Source organism: Pogoniulus pusillus, chromosome 17, assembly GCF_015220805.1.
Source record: "Pogoniulus pusillus isolate bPogPus1 chromosome 17, bPogPus1.pri, whole genome shotgun sequence".
Lineage (NCBI taxonomy): Eukaryota > Metazoa > Chordata > Aves > Piciformes > Lybiidae > Pogoniulus > Pogoniulus pusillus.
The window spans coordinates 1,701,887-1,720,000 of NC_087280.1; the positions used below are offsets into that span (position 1 = coordinate 1,701,887).

The following is an 18,114-nucleotide window of genomic DNA, read 5'->3' on the forward strand; positions in this document are numbered from 1 at the left end:
ACCAAACCCAGCAAGCTGTTTCATTGCTCTCAGCAAGCTGAGGTGGCAGGAACCCAGCTCCCTTCCTCTGAGGTCAGTTTTTACTGCCTGCCCATCCTCTCTTCCTGTGCTCTCTGAGGTCCTACATTCGTTCTGACACGTGGTGGTTCTGGCAGCCTGCAAGATCATCCCAGGGCACCAGCACCAAACTTTGCTCTCTCGTTTCTCACCAGCCTGCTGTCGTGCCAGAGCTGTGAACAGCCTCTTCCTGAGATGTCAAAGTGCCATTTTTCCCCTCTGTGGTGGTTTAAAATACCCTGCTCTGCTCGGGGACTCTGGGCCTTGTCACCCTCTGCTGTTCTGTGCTGGCTGTCATTAAGTGCAGCACTTGGAGAGCTTGCTGCAGTGGGGTAAGGAGTCTCCATGTTAGACAATCATGGAATCAGGCAGGGCTGGAAGGGAGCACAAGGATCAGGCAGTGCCAACCCCCCTGCCATGCCCAGGGACACCCTACCCTAGAGCAGCCTGACCACAGCCTCAGCCAGCCTGGCCTCAAACACCTCCAGCCATGGGGCCTCAACCCCCTCCCTGGGCAACCCATTCCAGCCTCTCACCACTCTCCTGCTCAACAACTTCCTCCTCCCCTCCAGCCTCACTCTCCCCACCTCCACCTTTGCTCCATCCCCCCACTCCTGACACTCCCTCACAGCCTCCAAAGTCCCTCCCCAGCTTTTTTGGAGCCCCCTTCTGACCCTGGAAGGCCACAAGAAGGTCCCCTGGGAGCCTCCTCTGCTTCAGCCTGCACAGCCCAAACTCTTTCAGGCTGTGCTCACAGCAGAGCTGCTGCAGCCTCTCAGCATCCTCCTGGCCCTGCTCTGGACACTCTGCAGCATCTCCACAGCCCTCTTGGCCCAGGGGCTCCAGAGCTGGATGCAGCACTCCAGGTGGGGTCTCAGCAGAGCAGAGCAGAGCAGAGGGGCAGAATCCCCTCCCTGGCCCTGCTGGCCACACTGCTGCTGCTGCAGCCCAGCCTCTGCTTGGCTTTCTGGGCTGCAAGTGCACACTGCTGGCTCCTGTGCAGCTTCTCCTCCAGCAGCACCCCCAAGTGCCTCTCCTCAGGGCTGCTCTCCAGCCTGGCACTGCCCAGCCTGGATTGCTGCTTGCCATTGCCTCGCCCCAGCTGCAGGACTTTGCCCTTGCTCTTGTTGGTCCTCCTGAGCTTGGCCTGTGCCCACCTCTGCAGCCTGCCCAGCTCCCTCTGCATGGATCCTGCCCTCCAGCCTGGCTGCTGCACCACACAGCTTGGTGTGGGCAGCAAACTCGCTCTGTTTGCCAGGAGGGGCAATGCCATTCTAGGGTGGGATATAAGGGCTGTGGCTAATAGAATGAGAGAGGTTCTCCTGCCCCTCTACTGTGCCCTGGTGAGGCCACATCTGCAGTGCTCTGTCCAGTTCTGGCCCCCCCAGTTCAAGAGGGACATAGAACTGCTTGAGAGAGTCCAGCACTGAGGCACAAAGGTGATGATGGGAAAGGAACAGCTCTGCTAGGAGCAGAGCCTGAGGGCTCTGGGGCTGTGTGCTGGGAGGAGGCTGAGAGGTGACCTCAGCAGTGGTTATCTGTGTGTGCAGGGGGAGTGCCAGCGGCTGGAGCCAGGCTCTGCTGGGTAGTGCCAGTGCCAGCACAAGGGGAAGCTGAGGCAGAGGAAGTGCCATGGAAACAGGAGTAGGATTTTTTTCCCTGTGAGGGTGCCAGAGCCTGGCACAGGCTGCCCAGGGGGGCTGTGGAGTCTCCCTCTCTGGAGATACTCAAACCCTGCTTGGATGTGTTCTGTGTGATCTGCTCTGGGTGCTGCTGCTCTGCAGGGAGGTTGGACTGGATGAGCTCTGGAGGTCCCTTCCAGCCCCTGCCCTTCTGTGCTGCTGTGATCCAGGGCAGAGATCAGAGGTTGTCCCCCTGCACTTGGCACTGGTGAGGCTGCACCTTGAGTAGTGGACTCAGGTTTGGGCCCTCACTGCAAGAAAGGCTTTGGGGAGCTGGAGTGTGTCCAGAGCAGAGCAGCAACAGTGGTGAAGGGTCTGGAGAACAGGGCTGGGAGGGGCAGCTGAAGCAATGGGCCTGTTTAGTGTGGAGAAGAGGAGGCTGAGGGGAGACCTCCTTGCTCTCTGCAGCTGCCTGAAAGGAGGTTGCAGTGAGGTATGGGTTGGGCTCTGCTCCCACGTAATAAGCAATAGGGCAGGAGGAAATGGGCTCAAGCTGCACCAAGAGAGGTTTAGTTGGGACATGAGGAGCAGTTTCTTCATGGAGAGGGTTGTCAAGCCATGGAGCAGGCTGTGGTGCTGTCCTCATCACTGGAGCTGTTCAGGCAACACAGAGATGTGGTGCAGAGGGCCATGGCTTAGCAGTCACCTGGCAGTGCTGGCTACTGTTGGACTCAGTGACCTTGGAGGTCTTTCCTAACCTCCAGAGTGCTGGGAGGCTGTGGGTGGCAGGTGAAGGTGTTGCCATGGAGGCTGAGGTGCACCAGAAGGTTCTGGAGAGCATTCATCTGTTCCAGGTGCCCAAATATGTTTGTGTTCAGCCTCCTCTTCCTCAGAGAGCAGCTGAGGTCTGTTGGGTGACAAAGCAGGGCTGCTCCTCCTCTGCCAGGGAAGTGTTTCACAGTGCAGTGTGGAAGCAGAGGGTTCAGAGGGGGCAGTGTTAGGGAGGTCACTCCTGGGGCAGGGTGGGAAGGGTACCCTGCAGAGTGGTGTGCTGGGGCAGCAGCTCTGCTGGCTCTGTGGTGCTGTGCAGCACTCAGCCTCCATCAGAGCCTCCTGCTCTGTCCTCCTACAGCTGGAAAGCTCTCTGGTGGCTTCAGGAGTGGCTGCTTGCTGGCTTCCTGCTGCTGTTCCTCATTTCCTAGATTCACTGACTCACAGAATGGGTGGGGTTGGAAGGGACCTTAAAGATTATCCAGTTCCAACCCCTTGCTGGGCAGGGACACCTCCCACCAGCCCTGGTTGCTCAAAGCCTCATCCAGCCTGGCCTCCAACACCTTCAGGCCAGGGGCATCCACAGCCTCCCTGGGCAAGCTGTGCCAGTGTCTCACCACCCTTATTGTCAAGAATTTCTTCCTCATCTCCAGTCTCAACCACCCCTCCCCCTGCTCAAAGCCATTGCCCTTTATCCTGTCACTCCCAGCCCTTGGCAGAAGTCCCTTCACAGCTCTCCTGCAGTCCTCTTTGGGTACTGGAAGGCTGCTCTAAGGTTGTATAGAATCAGGCAGGTTGGCAGAGAGCTCCAAGCTCAGCCAGCCCAACCTAGCACCCAGCCCTGCCCAACCAACCAGACCATGGCACTAAGTGCCCCAGCCAGGCTTGGCTGCAACACCTCCAGCCACAGCCACTCCACCACCTCCCTGGGCAGCCCATTCCAGTGCCAATCACTCTCTCTGCCAGGAGCTTCCTCCTCACAGCCAGCCCAGACCTGCCCTGCCACAGCTTCAGCCTGGGTCCCCTTCTTCTGCTGCTGGCTGCCTGGCAGCAGAGCCCAACCCCAGCTGGCTACAGCCTCCCTGCAGGCAGCTGCAGGCAGCAATGAGCTCTGCCCTGAGCCTCCTCTGCTGCAGGCTGCACCCCCCCAGCTCCCTCAGCCTCTCCTCACAGGGCTGTGCTCCAGGCCCCTCCCCAGCCTTGCTGCCCTTCTCCAAACACCTTCCAGCACCTCAGCATCTCTCTGCAATGGAGGAGCCCAGAGCTGGACACAGCACTGCAGGGGTGGCCTGAGCAGTGCTGAGCACAGGGGCACAAGAACCTCCCTTGTCCTGCTTCCCACACTGCTCCTGAGCCAGCCCAGGATGCCATTGGCTCTGCTGCCCACCTGGGCACTGCTGCCTCCTCTGCAGCTCCTCTCTGCCAGCACCCCCAGCTCCCTCTCTGCCTGCCTGCTCTCAGCCACTCTGGCCCCAGCCTGTAGTGCTGCTTGGGGTTGTTGTGACCAAAGTGCAGAACCCTGCCCTTGGCCTTGTTCAGTCTCATCCCCTTGGCCTCTGCCCACCCATGCAGCCTGGCCAGGTCCCTCTGCAGGGCTCTGCTACCCTCCACCAGCTCCACAGCTGCTCCTAGCTTGGTGCCATCTGCAGACTGACTGCTGCTGGACTCAATCCCCTGGTCCTTATCACCAATAAAGATACTGAACAGGACTGTGCCCAGCACTGCTCCCTGGGGCACAGCACTGGTGCCAGCTGCCAGCTGGGTGTGGCACCATTCACCACCATGCTGTGGGCCCTGCCCTACAGCCAGGCCTTGCCCCATGTCAGAGTGAAGCTGTCCCAGTCAGGAGCTGCCAGCTGTGCCAGGAGCTGGAGCCTCCTTCTCTCCTCCCTGCCTTCCTTGGCTGTGTTCTTGCCCTGGCTTTTCCTTGGCTGTTCCTGCTCTGCAGCCTCTCCTCAGCTTGGTGGGACTGCACAGCTCCCAGGGCAGTCTCTCTTCCTGCTGCCTGGCAGGCACAGAATGTCTTGCAGGGACCAACCTTCCCTGGCATGAAAGGGTCATCCCTGGGGGCTTTTTCAGCCAGCATGGTGGGGAATGGAAGGGAGCTCTGGAGATGATCCAGTCCTACCCCCCCTAGAGCAGGGGCACTCACAGCAGCTTGCACAATGCCCAGGTGGATTTGGAGTCTCTGCAGAGATGGAGTCCACTGCACAGCCTCTCTGGGCAGCCTGCTTCAGGCCTGCAGCACCCTCACAGCAGAGAAGTTTCTCCTCTTGTTCTGCTGCGACCTCCTGGGTTCCAGTTTGGGCCCATTGCCCCTGGTGCTGTCACAGGGCACCACTGAGAGATGCTTTTATTTCTGTGGGGCTTTTTCAGTGTCTGCATTTACTGCCTGGCTTTAACCTGGTGTCAGCTCAGTGGGCTGAAGCCAATGGGATGAGACTCAACAGGACCAAGTGCAGGCTGCTACACTTTGGCCACACTAACCCCATGCAGCTACAGGCTGGGGCTGAGTGGCTGGAGAGAGCCTGGCAGAGAGGGAGCTGGCAGTGCTGGGTGCCAGCAGCTGGCCAGGAGCCAGCAGTGTGCCCAGCTGGCACAGAAGGCCAGTGGCAGCTTGGCCTGTGTCAGGAGCAGTGTGGCCAGCAGGACAAGGGAGGTTCTTCTGCCCTGTGCTCAGCCTGCAGCACTGTGAGCAGCTCTGGGCCCTCACTGCAAGAGAGATCTTGAGGGGCTGGAGGGGGCCAGAGGAGAGCAACCAGACTGGGGAGGGGGCTGGAGGGGAAGGCTGCTGAGGAGAGGCTGAGGGAGCTGGGGGGGTTCAGCCTGGAGAAGAGGAGACTCAGGGGGACCTTAGCACTCTCTGTAGCTACCTGAAGGGAAGCTGTAGCCAGGTGGGGGTCAGGCTCTGCTCCCAGCTTGTGCCAAGGTGAGAGGACATGGCCTGGAGCTGTGCCTGGGGGGGTTAGGATGGATGTCAGGAAGCACTTCCCCATGGAAAGGTGTCCAGGCGCTGGGATGGGCTGCCCAGGGAGGTGGTGCAGCCACCATCCCTGCAGGTGTTTGAGGAGAGCTTGGATGTGGCACCTGGTGGCATGGCTTAGCTGCTGCCCTGCTGGTAGGTCCTAGGCTGCACTGGACGAGCTCAGAGGTCTTCCCCAGCCTCAGTGATTCTGTTTCTGTGGTTCTGTGTCACCTGGCCCAGGCCCTGTGCAGGAGCCTGCTGTCCTGTCACAAGAGAAGTGCCAGAGGGGTAGGGACAAGTGGCAGAAGAGAGCTGCTTTGGCTTCCTTGGCTCCTGGAGGCAGCTCAGCATGCTCCTGCCTCCTCTGCCTCCTGTAGTCGCTGCGATGCTCCAGGAAGGCTCTTTCCTGCGCCTCAGGGCGGAGCAGGCTCCGAGGGAGCCACATGCTGCTGAGGTACAGAATGCTCTTGATGTTAAAAAGGAGTCCCCACCCCCCAGAGAGCCCCTGTGCAGTGCTGCTTTTGGTGTCCTCCTCCTGGTCAAAGGCCTCAGCCCTGAAAGGGAAGCCTCACATGAGCTGCTGTAGAAGAGCTGTCAGTGGAAGGGGAAAGCAAAGCAAAGGGCCTGGTGGGAATGGTGGAAGGGCCCTGGGAGGAGAAGTGTCTTTGTAGCTGGCAGGAGCTTCTTTGAAGCAGGTTTAGATCCCTGCTGCATGTTTGCAGATGCTTTTTGGATGGCATTTGACAGCTGCAGGTGTCTTGGGTTGATAACAGCAGGAGAGCAGCTCCCTGGTAGGCATTTGGCAGTCTGAGTGCCAAAGGAGACCAAACCCTTTCAGGGAGGGAAGGCAGAGGCCTTCCTCTGGGCTTTTTACAGCCCCACCACTACTGCAGTGATTATGGAGAGGTGGCAGTGTGACAGCAGCAGGAATAAGATGTGCTGTTCCCTAGGGCTCTTTTGCTCTCTGGCTGCTCCAGGTTTGGAGATATGTTAAGGACTGAGGCAGGAGAGGAGCTGTTGGTGATCAGAAGGAAGTCAGTGATGTGTTTCACTTGACATGAGGACATGGAACTGTTGGAACAGTTCTAGAGGAAGCCACAAAGGTGACCAGAGGGCTGGAGAACCTCCCCTATGGATGGGGACAGGCTGGGGGCAGTTGGAGCTGTTCAGCCTGAAGAAGAGAAGGCTCCAGGGAGACCTTAGAGCAGCTTCCCAGTAGCTGAAGGCCACAAGAAAACTGGGAAGGGACATTTGAGGAAGGCTGGGAGGGCTTTGAGCTGAAGAGGGGAGGTGGAGACTGAAGATGAGGAAGATGGTGAGGGTGGTTGGACACTGGCACAGGTTGCCCAAGGTTGTCAAGACTTTCTTCCTCATCTCCAGTCTCCACCTCCCCTCTTCCAGCTCAAAGCCATTGTCCCCATTGTCCCACAGGACATCCTGCTCCCCAGGCTGGGAACACACAGGCTGGGTGGGTGCAGCACTGCTGGGTGAGGCATGGGCTGGGTGGTGGCACACAGAGAGTGGGGATCAAGGGCTCAATGCCCACCTGCAGACCAGGGCCAGGTGGCTCCCTCAGGGGTCAGTGCTGGCTCCAGTGCTGTGGGACATCTGTGTCAGTGCCATGGGCAGAGGAATCAGTGCAGCCTCAGCAAGTGTGCAGCTGGCACCAAGCTGTGTGGCACAGGCGACTTGCCAGAGGGCAGGATCCATCCAGAGGGACCTGCACAGGCTGCAGAGCTGTGCCCAGGCCAACCTCATGGCATTCAACAAGGCCAAGGGTAAGGTCCTGCACCTGGGTGGGCACAATCCCCAGCACAGCTCCAGGCTGGGTGGGGAATGGCTGAGAGCAGCCCTGAGGAACAGGCCCTGGGGGTCTGGGCTGATGCAAAGCTCAACCTGAGCCTGCAGGGTGAGTGCAGCCCAGACACAAGCCTGTGCTGGGCTGCAGCCAGAGCAGTGTGGGCACAGGGCAAGGAAGGGGATTCTGCCCCTTGGCTCTGCTCTCCTCACACCCCACCTGCACTCCTGGGGGCAGCTCTGCAGCCCCCAGCACAAGCAGGACATGGAAGTGTTGGAGCCAGCCCAGAGGAGGCCACCAAGATGCTGAGAGGGCTGCAGCAGCTCTGCTGTGAGCACAGGCTGAGAGAGTTGGGGCTGTGCAGGCTGGAGAGGAGAAGGCTTGGAGGAGACCTTGGAGTGGCCTTGCAGGGTCTGAAGGGGGCTGCAGGAGGGCTGGGGAGGGACTATTGAGAAGGGCTGGGAGTGACAGGAGGAGGAGGAATGGGCTTGAAGTGGCAGAGGGGAGATTGAAAGTGGGTGTTAGGAACACAGGTGGGACACTGGCACAGGTTGAGGGTGGTGAGACACTGGCACAGGTTGAGGGTGGTGAGACACTGGCACAGGTTTCCCAGGGAGGTTGTGGAGCACAGAAGCACAGAATGTGATCAAAGATCACAGATCACATTGGGTGCTTCTGTGCTCCACAACCTCCCTGGAGGTGTTCAGGGCCAGGCTGGATGAGGCCTTGAGCAACCTGTTCTAGTGGGAGGTGTCCCTGCCCATGACAAGGGTGGTTGGGACTGGATGATCTTGAAGGTCCCTTCCAGCCCAGACGTCCTGTGCTGATCTGCTGCCTTCTGGCCCTGGCAGCTGTGCTTGCCCAGCTCACCCTGCTCTGTCCTGCCCACAGGAGTGCCCCAAATGCCACGTCACCATCGAGAAGGATGGGGGCTGCAACCACATGGTCTGTCGGAACCAGAACTGCAAAGCAGAGTTCTGCTGGGTGTGTCTGGGCCCCTGGGAGCCCCACGGATCTGCCTGGTGAGTTGTGGAGCCTTGCTGGAAAGGTGAGGAAGCTGCAAGGCAGAGGGCATGGGCTGGGACTGAACCGTGTGGCGTTGGTGTCCCTCTGACAGGTACAACTGCAATCGCTACAACGAGGATGATGCAAAGGCAGCAAGGGATGCACAGGAGGTGAGTCCATAACCTTTGCTCATCAGGGGCACCACCAGCCCTGTGCTTTGCTTTCTCAAGCTCTGAAGCATGCCCTGCATTTAGGCACAGAGCCAGAAGACAGCTAAGTTCCCCTGCAGCTTTGGGCTGGTGCTCCACGCTGGAAAGGGCTGCTTCTGACCCTGGCTTCTAGAGCATGTGAACTCAGCTGTTGCCTGCCATGCTGCCTTGCCTGCTTTGTAGCAGCTCTTCAGGTGAAGTCACCACAATGTGCTGGGGCTGAGACAACAATCTTCACACATGCTCTTGACCTCGGAGTTCTTGATGTGGCTGCTGAGTTGTTTAGGCACAGCAGACCACCTGAATGTGCATAAAGCAGGCTGCAGAAAGACCTGAGGCAGAGGCAACTGCAGGTGAAGTTGCAGCTACCTTGAACTGCCTTGTGGACGTGGCTGGAGCCAAACCCCTTCTGAAGGGGGAGGGATTGCAGGCTGCAGCTTGCAGAAATCCCTTTCCTTCCTCTCTCCAAGAGCCTTAAAGTGTTTCCTGCAGGCCCTCCTCCTGCAGCCAGGGCTGGCTTTGCCTGTGGTGTGCTACCCTGGGACCTCCACAAGGTGCAAGTTTAGCCATGCCCGTGTTGGCTTTATTTTTCCTAGCTGATTTCAGTGAGGAGAAAACTGATTAATGGCTGTGTTGAGTCATCCCTGTACTGCTCAGCACATGGCATCTTTCCCCTGCTCTGTAAGCAGCCTAAGGCTGCCCTCTTAACACAAGCACAGTAATTAATTAACCCCTTATTCATGCTAGGAAGGAGTTCTTCAGCATAAGGGTGGTGGAGACACTGAAACAGGTTGCCCAGGGGAGGTGGTGGAAGCCTCATCCCTGGAGGTCTTTAAGGCCAGGCTGGATGTGGCTCTGGGTAACCTGATCTAGCATGAGAGAGTTGGGGGTGTTCAGTCTGGAGAAGAGAAGGCTCTGAGGAGACCTTACTGTGGCCTTCCAAGATCTGAAGGGGGCTACAAGAAAGCTGGGGAGGGACTTTTTAGAGTGTCAGGTAGGGATAAGACTGGGGGGGAATGAAGCCAAACAAGAAGTGGGGAGAGTCAGATTGGATGTTAGGAAGAAGTTGTTCAGCATGAGGGTGGTGAGAGCCTGGCACAGCTTGCCCAGGGAGGTGGTGGAAGCCTCATCCCTGGAGGTGTTTAAGGCCAGGCTGGATGTGGCTCTGAGCAGCCTGCTGTAGTGTGAGGTGTCCCTGCCCATAGCAGGGGGCTTGGAGCTGGTCCTGGAGGTCCCTTCCAGCCCTGACAGTTCTGATTCTTCTTAGCACAAAAAAAGATCATCAGCTTCTTGCTGTTTGTCCTCCTGGAAGCATGTAAGACCTGTGACTGCAGCTGAGAGGCTGAAACTCAAACCCAGTCAGGCTTCAGGAATCTGCTTGTGGTTCCTGTAAAGCTTGGGGGTGAGGAGGTCCCAGCTCTGCTAGGAGGTGCCCTGCGAGCTGCCCCGGGCCTGGCCTCTCACCTCCGCAGCGCATCAGGGTTAACCGAGCGGCGCCAGGTGGAGTGGCCTTGCAGGGTCTGAAGGGGGCTGCAGGAGGGCTGGGGAGGGACTATTGACAAGGGCTTGTGATGAGAGGAGGAGGAGGAGGAGGAGGAATGGGTTTGAAGTGGCAGAGGGGAGATTGAGACTGGGTGTTAGGAACACAGGTGAGACACTGGCACAGATTGAGGGTGGTGAGACACTGGCACAGGTTGAGGGTGGTGAGACACTGGCACAGGTTGAGGGTGCTGAGACACTGGCACAGGTTGAGGGTGCTGAGACACTGGCACAGGTTGAGGGTGGTGAGACACTGGCACAGGTTGCCCAGGGAGGTTGTGGAGCACAGAAGCACCCAACGTGATCAAAGATCACGTTGGGTGCTTCTGTGCTCCACAACCTCCCTGCAGGTGTTCAGGACCAGGCTGGATGAGGCCTCGAGCAACCTGGAGAGGAAAGGGAGCTCCTGTGGAAAGGAAGCTGAGGGTCAGGAGGAGCCCCTGAGGACTTCTCCTCCCCCGCAGGCATTACTCTGTTGTAACTCTTTGTTTCCTTTGTCCCTAATGGGAATTAACGCAGCGATCCAGAGCAGCCCTGCAGAGGTACCTGTTCTACTGCAACCGCTACATGAACCACATGCAGAGCCTGCGCTTCGAGCACAAGCTCTACGCTCAGGTGAAGCAGAAGATGGAGGAGATGCAGCAGCACAACATGTCCTGGATCGAGGTGCAGTTCCTGAAGAAAGCAGTCGACGTCCTCTGCCAGTGTCGTGCCACACTCATGTACACTTACGTCTTTGCCTTCTACCTCAAAAAGAATAATCAGTCCATTATCTTTGAGGTAGGAGAAAATGGGCTTGGCAGGAGGGCAGCTTCAGCAGCTCACTGATGGAAGGGAGATGTAGTGCTTGAGGAGCTCTCAGCCCCGCTCTCACTCACCCATTAATGCCCTGTTGTGCCTTGCTGGGCACCACGTGCCGCTGTGTGCTGCAGGAAGAGGTGGAATTAGCAGCTGCTGCCCTCCAGAATGCAGAAGGGAGGGAGGCTCTGCCTTCCCCTGGCAGAGCAGGCACTAAAGCTTCACTCTGGCTTTTTGGCCTGCCCTGCTGCTGGCTCTTCTCCCAGGGCACTGCTGTTAGATTGCACTCGAGGTCCAGTGTGCTTCGCAAGTGAGGCTGCCTGCGACCTGGCACGGTCCCCTGCTGGGCTTTGTGCAGAACCGAGCAGGATGCTCAGCAAAGGGTGCAGGGAGCTGCTGAGCAGCAGTGAGTGCTGTGCCCTGCTGCTGCTCTCTGTGGAGCAGGAGTCAGCAGAGGCTTTGCCAGTGCTGCTTGAAAAAAAAACAGACAAGGGGACTGGGTGGGGGAGGAATTGGCTCATACTAGACTGTTCCACTGGTGAGGGAGGGATTGCTTTAGGCTTGCCAGGATCTGGAGGAAATATGTAAGCCTTGCTGGTTGATGTGCAGGTCCTCTCCTGATTGAAATCCCTTGGTGCTGAGAGCAGGTTACCAGTGTTACACAGCGCCTCAAATCCTCTGCTTGGTGCAGCCCTGACTGCAGCTGGAAACCTCTTCCTTCCCTTCTCCACCCTCCCCAAATGCCCCTTTCTTCTTGTTTTGTTTTGGTTTTGTCTTCACAGAATAACCAAGCAGACTTAGAGAATGCTACAGAGGTGCTCTCTGGGTACCTCGAGCGGGATATATCCCAAGATTCGCTGCAAGACATAAAGCAGAAAGTCCAGGATAAGTACAGGTTTGTCACCAAGCCTCCACCTCAGAGCTACCCCAGTGCCCACGTTGCCATCCCCTGTGAGAGGCAGTGGTCTGCTCCACATTCATGTCCCTGGCAAGCTGCTTGCTGCTGGTCTCCTGCCATACATTGTGATCATCAGCCAGTCCCATGGCATCTGAGAGCAGCAGCAGCAGCAGCGTCCCCAGCCAGCCTCTAGAGTTCATCCGTGGTGAAGCCCTCACACAGATGCTGGCAGCATGGTTTTGTGCCCCTGCTGGGGCCAGCCCTGCAGGAGGATGACATCCTGCAGGAGAGGCTCCCAGCTCTGCTTTCTGTCTGCACTGCTGAGCAGTAGCTAAAGGGTTCAGTCCTGCCCTGGAACAAGGCAAGGTTGGACGTGGCACTTGGTGCCATGGTCTAGCCTTGAGCTCTGTGGTAGAGGGTTGGACTTGATGATCTGTGAGGTCTCTTCCAACCCTGATGATACTGTGAAATCTGGTGGCCAAAAGCAGTGGCCCTTCATGTGCCTGCACAGGAGTCTGTGGCCATGGCCAGCACCAAGGTGGGACTGCATAGCAAGGGCCAAAGAATGAGGAGAAACTTCCTTGTTCCAAGCTGCCTGCTTTGGCCTAGGATGAGCTGCCTTAGAGTGGTTTGGGTTGGAAAAGCCCTTTCAGGTCATCCAGCCCAGCTGTTCTCTAACTCGACCAAGGCTGGTGCTAAACCATGGCCTTCAGCAGCCTCTCTGCCTCTTTGAAACTCCTCCAGGGATGGGGGTTCTGCCACCTCCCTGGGCAGCCTGTGCCAGTGCTGGAGAACCTTTTCAGTGAAGAAATTCTCACGTCCAACCCAAACCTCCCCTGGTGGAACTTGAGGCCCTTTCCTCTTGTCCTGTTGCTTGTTACCTGGGAGCAGAGACCATAAAAGAGCAATCAGCTCTTCTACTTACCTGTCAGATGCCTTTGTGCAAAATGAAGCTGAGCCAGCAGTGTGCCCAGGAGGCCAAGAGCACCAATGGCATCCTGGCCTGCATCAGGAGCAGTGTGGCCAGCAGGACAAGGGAGGTTCTTCTTCCCTTGTACTCAACACTGCTCAGGCTACACCTTGAGTGCTGTGTCCAGTTCTGGGCCCCTCAATGCAAGAGAGATGTTGAGGTGCTGGAAGGTGTTTGGAGAAGGGCAAGGAAGCTGGTGAGGGGCCTGGAACACAAACCCTGTGAGGAGAGGCTGAGGGAGCTGGGGGTGTGCAGCCTGGAGAAGAGGAGGCTCAGGGCAGAGCTCATTGCTGTCCACAACTACCTGAAGGGAGGTTGTAGCCAGGTGGGGTTGGGCTCTTCTGCCAGGCAACCAGCAACAGAACAAGGGGACACAGTCTCAAGTTGTGCTGGGGTAGGTATAGGCTGGATGTTAAGGGGAAGTTGTTGGCAGAGAGAGTGATTGGCATTGGAATGGGCTGCCCAGGGAGGTGCTGGAGTCACCGTGCCTGGAGGTGTTCAAGAAAAGCCTGGCTGGGCACTTAGTGCCATGGTCTGGTTGGTTGGACAGGGCTGGGTGCTAGGTTGGACTGGATGAGCTTGGAGGTCTCTTCCAACCTGCCTGATTCTATGGTTCTATGAAAATGTGGGTGTAGAAAAGCTGTCCTTAAAGAAGAGGGGGAGAGGAAGCTGCCCAAAGGGGGTGAGGGGAGCAGAAGCAGCGGGGTGCAGGTGCCACAGATGCCAGAGCTTCCTGCGGTCCCCAGGGGATTGCTTCTGCAGAGTGGAAAAATACAAAGCCGTGAGTGCAGATGAGTCACAGGATTATGGCTCCTGGCTTGGAGGCACTTTGCCAGAGTCACTGCATTTGTTACAGAATCCCAGAGTGGCTTGGGTTGGAAGAGACCTTAAAAATCACCCAGTTCCAAACTGGTGGATTTAAAGAGCTCCTGGAAATCGCAGGAGCTGACCTGGCTCGGTTGCTTTCAGTGGGTTGGATCTGTCAGCTTGCAAAAACACTTCCCAGAGAGCAGGATTAAAGCCATGCCTCAGGAAAACAGGGGCACTGTGTGTGCTGTGGCTTCTGGGCAGCAGCTGAGAGCAGTGAGAGTCCCAGAATCCCAGCGTGGTGGTGGTGGTTGGAAGGAACCTCTGGAGATTACTCAGGGCAACTTTAGCAGGGGCTTTAGCCCAGAGTGCAGCTGGCCCAGGTGGAGTCACCATCCCTGGAGGTGTTCAAGAACAGAGCTCATTGCTGCCTGCAGCTGCCTGCAGGGAGGCTGTAGCCAGCTGGGGTTGGGCTCTGATGCCAGGCAGCCAGCAACAGAAGAAGGGGACACAGTCTCAGGCTGTGCAAGGGGAGGTCTGGGCTGGCTGTGAGGAGGAAGTTGTTGTCAGAGAGAGTGATTGGCACTGGAATGGGCTGCCCAGGGAGGTGGTGGAGTGGCTGTGGCTGGAGGTGTTGAAGCCAAGCCTGGCTGGGGCACTTAGTGCCATGGTCTGGTTGGTTGGGCAGGGCTGGGTGCTAGGTTGGGCTGGCTGAGCTTGGAGCTCTCTTTCAGCCTTCTTGATTTTGTGACTCTGTGACTCTCTCCAAGAAGGAGACTCCACAGCCTCTCTGGGCAGCCTGCTCCAGGGCTCTGCAGCTCTCACACTGTAGCCAACTCTGGCACCAGGTTCAGCTGCAGCTTTGTTTAAGGGCCTGTGGGTGGGAAGGGCGCACAGGGCACAGTGCCCCTCTGAGATGCTGGAGTTGTGAGGCAAGGTAAAACCTGTGCTCAGCCACAGCAGGAACCCTTTCTGTGGCCAGCTCGACTGCTTCAGTCTCCACTGGGGTTTTAGAATTGGAGAGTCACTGAAGTTGGGAAAGAGCTTTGAGATCATTGAGTCCAGAAGTTAACCCAGCACTGGCCAGGTCACCACTGAGCCATGGCAGCCCCTCTAGGGGTGGGGGTTCCACCACTGCCCTGGGCAGCCTGTTTCAGAGCTTGACAACCCTTTCAGGAGAGAAATTGTTCCTCATGTCCCACCTAAACCTCCCCTGGTGCAACTTGAGGCCATTTCCTTTTGTCCTATTGTTTGTTACTTGGGAGAAGAGACCAATCCCACCTGGCTCCAACGTCCTTCCAGGGAGCTGTAGAGAGCAATGAGATTTCTCCTCGTTTCCTCAGCCTCCTCTTCTCCACACTAAACCCCCTCAGCTCCCTCATCTGCTCTTCTCCAGACTCTTCACCAGCACCATTGCCCTGCTTTGCACCTCAATGTCCTTCTTGCAGCGAGGGCCTAAATCTGAACCCCAGACTCAAGGTGCAGTCTCACCAGTGCCAGTTGCAGGGGGACAGTCTGATCTCTGCCCTGCATCACTGTTGCCTGCCCTGGCACCTCAGTGTCATCTTGAAGTGAGGGCCCCAAAACCAAACTGAACCCAGCAGTCAAGCTGTGGTCTCACCAGTGCTGAGTCCAGGAGGACAGTCCCTGCCCTGGTCCTGCTGGTCACAGCATTGCTGAGCCAGGTCAGAGGCTGGTCTGGGGGAGAATAAAATGGGGGCAGTGTCCTGAGTTTTTTTCCCAGCCATCTCCTGATCATGGCTCAGAGGAGGCACCACCAGCCCCTGCTTGAGGAGAGCTTCCTCCTCTATCTTCTGCCTGCAAGAAGGGCAGAGAGGGACTTTTGATAAAGGCTTGTAGTGGTAGGATGAGAGGGAATGAGTTGAAGCTTGAGGAGGGGAGCTTAAGACTGGAGAGTAGGAAAAGCATCTCGACTGTGAGGATGGTGAGACACTGGCACAGGTTGCCCAGGGAGGTTGTGGATGCTCCTTCTCTGGAGGTGTTGCAGTCCAGGCTGGTTCCTTGAGCAACCTGGGCTGGTGGGAGGTGTCCCTGCCCGTGGCAGGGGAGTTGGAACTGAATGATCTTGAAGGTCCCTTCCAACCCAAACCATCCTAGGATTCTGTTTCAGGTGTCACTGCTCTCCCCTGCTTTGGCTTTGGCCCCTGAGAGGTTGTGGAGTCTCCTCTGGAGACTTTCCAAACCCACCTTGATGTGACCTGCCTTGGGTGGTCCTGCTCTGGCAGTGGGGATTGGACTCGATGTTCTCTTGGAGGTCCCTTCCAGCCTCCAGGGGCTTGAGGGGCACAGCTCTGGATTTGCCGAGTTGCTGGAGCCAGCTGAGGTCTTCCTTAGCGCTGTTGATGGGTTGCAGATGCCAGGTGGGGCTGGGCTGGGCGCGTCGGCGGCTGCTGCGCTCCCTCACCTGCCTCTTGTGCGCTCTCCCCCTTTGCCGCAGATACTGCGAGAGCCGGCGGAGGGTTTTGTTGCAGCATGTGCACGAAGGCTACGAGAAGGACCTGTGGGAGTACATCGAGGACTGAACCTGGCAAACGAACTCTTGAGAACCCTTTTCCCAGCTGGATTCAAATCAAACCACAACCCGAGGCGCTACGCCCTGCCACACCCCGCTGGTCTGTAGCGCCCCGGGGAGGCTGTTTTGTTAAAGAGGAAATTGAAGTAAATTATATTGTAATAAAAGAGAAAAAGACAAAAAAACAACAGCACCAACAACAGACCCAACAAACCCCAACCAGCCACCCACCCACCCACCCAGGTAGATAAAGCATCGTGCAGCAGTATTCTAGGCGGCCAACCAGAGTGTGACAGAGGCACTAAAACAAAGCCCCTCCGACTGTAACTTGTAACGTAGCTTCCTTCTCCAAGCCCACTCCTTTTGCTTTCCTTTTCTGTTTTCTTCTTCTTCTTCTTTTCCTGTTGTGTAGTACGGATGGAATTTAAACCAGTTCCTTGACACTGCTTTTCATGTCCAACCCTTTTGATGTACTTTGGTAAGGGGGTTGGGAGGGGGCAAGGGCGGGGGAGGGAGACACGGCTCTCCTGCCCATCCCTTCCTACTCCGTTCTCCTTCTCTCTACAGGGCTGAAGGTCGATTAGGCTCCTTGATTATTCTTTTGTTTTAAGGTGTGTGTGTTTGGAGGGGGGGGGGGGGGGGGGGGGTGCGGTACAGAGCAAATCAAACCAAACCCCACAACGACGACAACAACAACAACAACAACAAACCACTAAAAAAAAAACCCAACCAACCCCCAAAATCACACACACACCAAAAAAAAAACCCCAAACACCCCCCCTCAAGCTTTGTATATGACTTTTAAAAGGAAGGAAACAAAAGAGCCGTGTGTCCCCCCCCCCCCCCCGGCAGTACTTGTCCGAGTTGTATATAGCGCATCTGCATGGACAAAAGCAAAAGCAGCAAGCGTGGCACGTGTTTGCATAATGTTTCATTACCCAGGAGGAAAAAAAAATATTTATTCTTTAAAAACCTTCCCGACCATGTCTATTTGCTGTGCCGTTTCTTTCAGTTTGGTGCTTTTTTTTTTTTGGGTTTGGTTTGGTTTGGTTTCGTTTCGTTTGATTTTTCTTCCATCTGTTTTTGCTTTGGTTTTGTTCTCTCCCTCCTGGCGGGATGGGGTGGGGTGGGGGGTAGGGGGAAGCGTGTGCTGGTGTAGTGAATATATTCTTTGGGGGTTCTTTTGGTTTTGTTTTTTTTTTAAGGAGAGAATTTGGGTTTTTTTTCCCTTTTCCTGCCGTTCCTTTTCCTCGGCGGCCTCCAGGGTTTGGGGTGCGGTAGCCTATTTGCCCCCCCCCCCCCCCCCCGGCCCGGCGGCGCCGCTCCTGCCCTGCCCCGCTGCACGCTGCCCTTTCAGGATGCTTTGCCTTTTTCGTTCCGTTCCGTTTGTTTGGTTGGGTTTTGGCCCCGGATCATCGCTGCCTGGCCCGAACGCGACCCTGCTCTTCCCAGCCCTGCACACAGCAGCCGCTCCCGGCCCGCAGGAGGAGCTGCCCTGTGTGTGCCTGTGGCCCTTGGAGCTCTCCTCCATCCCAAGGCAGGAAAAGGAGAGGGTTCCTGCGCCGCTGCTCAAAGACCGGTGGCGAGATTTCGGCTGTGGATCTCCTCTCCCTCCTCCTCCCCCCCCTGCCCTCTCATCTGTCAGACGGACCCTTCCTTGCTGTTTCAGTTTCACTTACATTATAACGAGTGGTTAACATTGCAAAGGAAAAGATGATGAATTGTCTGTGTGTTGTGTTCGGGGCTCAAGGACCGGGCGCTGGCCCGGCAGGCGCTTAACACTCCACCTGGGGCAGCAGCAGTCGGCGTCAGTTCCGAGGGGACAAGAACTAACGAGCTAGCTACTGAGTCCACTTTTATGATTTCTGTAACAAGAGCTATGTTAAAGTAAACAATTGGTGGTGGTTTTATTAAATTTACTCCTGTATAGGCATTCCTCCTGTGGTGTTTTTCGCCAGGCTGCTGTCCCCAGCAGCTGCCTGCCGCTCCGCTCGCTCCCAGGGGGACACGCAGCTGGAAAGGGGCGACTCGAAAGAGGTGGATCACCGACAGCTCTCCTGCCGAAAGCCCTTCCCAGCTGGCATCTCAGCCGCTTCGGTGCCTTCACTGGCGGTTTTGTGCCTCCCTTCTTGCTTTGCCCCT

At 56.9% G+C, this 18,114-nt stretch overlaps 1 protein-coding gene across 1 annotated transcript in view; it reads left to right on the forward strand.

Annotated features, from left to right (window-relative positions):
* The window catches only part of ARIH1 (ariadne RBR E3 ubiquitin protein ligase 1), a 101,833-nt gene extending 83,934 nt beyond the window's left edge, over positions 1 to 17,899 (forward strand). The window contains exons 10-14 of the mRNA XM_064157219.1: positions 8,105 to 8,235; positions 8,331 to 8,388; positions 10,486 to 10,746; positions 11,547 to 11,659; positions 15,898 to 17,899. Of these exons, the coding sequence (XP_064013289.1) occupies positions 8,105 to 8,235; positions 8,331 to 8,388; positions 10,486 to 10,746; positions 11,547 to 11,659; positions 15,898 to 15,982 (648 nt within the window). The 3' untranslated portion in view covers positions 15,983 to 17,899. The remainder of the gene's footprint in view (positions 1 to 8,104; positions 8,236 to 8,330; positions 8,389 to 10,485; positions 10,747 to 11,546; positions 11,660 to 15,897) is intronic.
* The last annotated feature ends 215 nt before the right edge of the window (positions 17,900 to 18,114 follow it).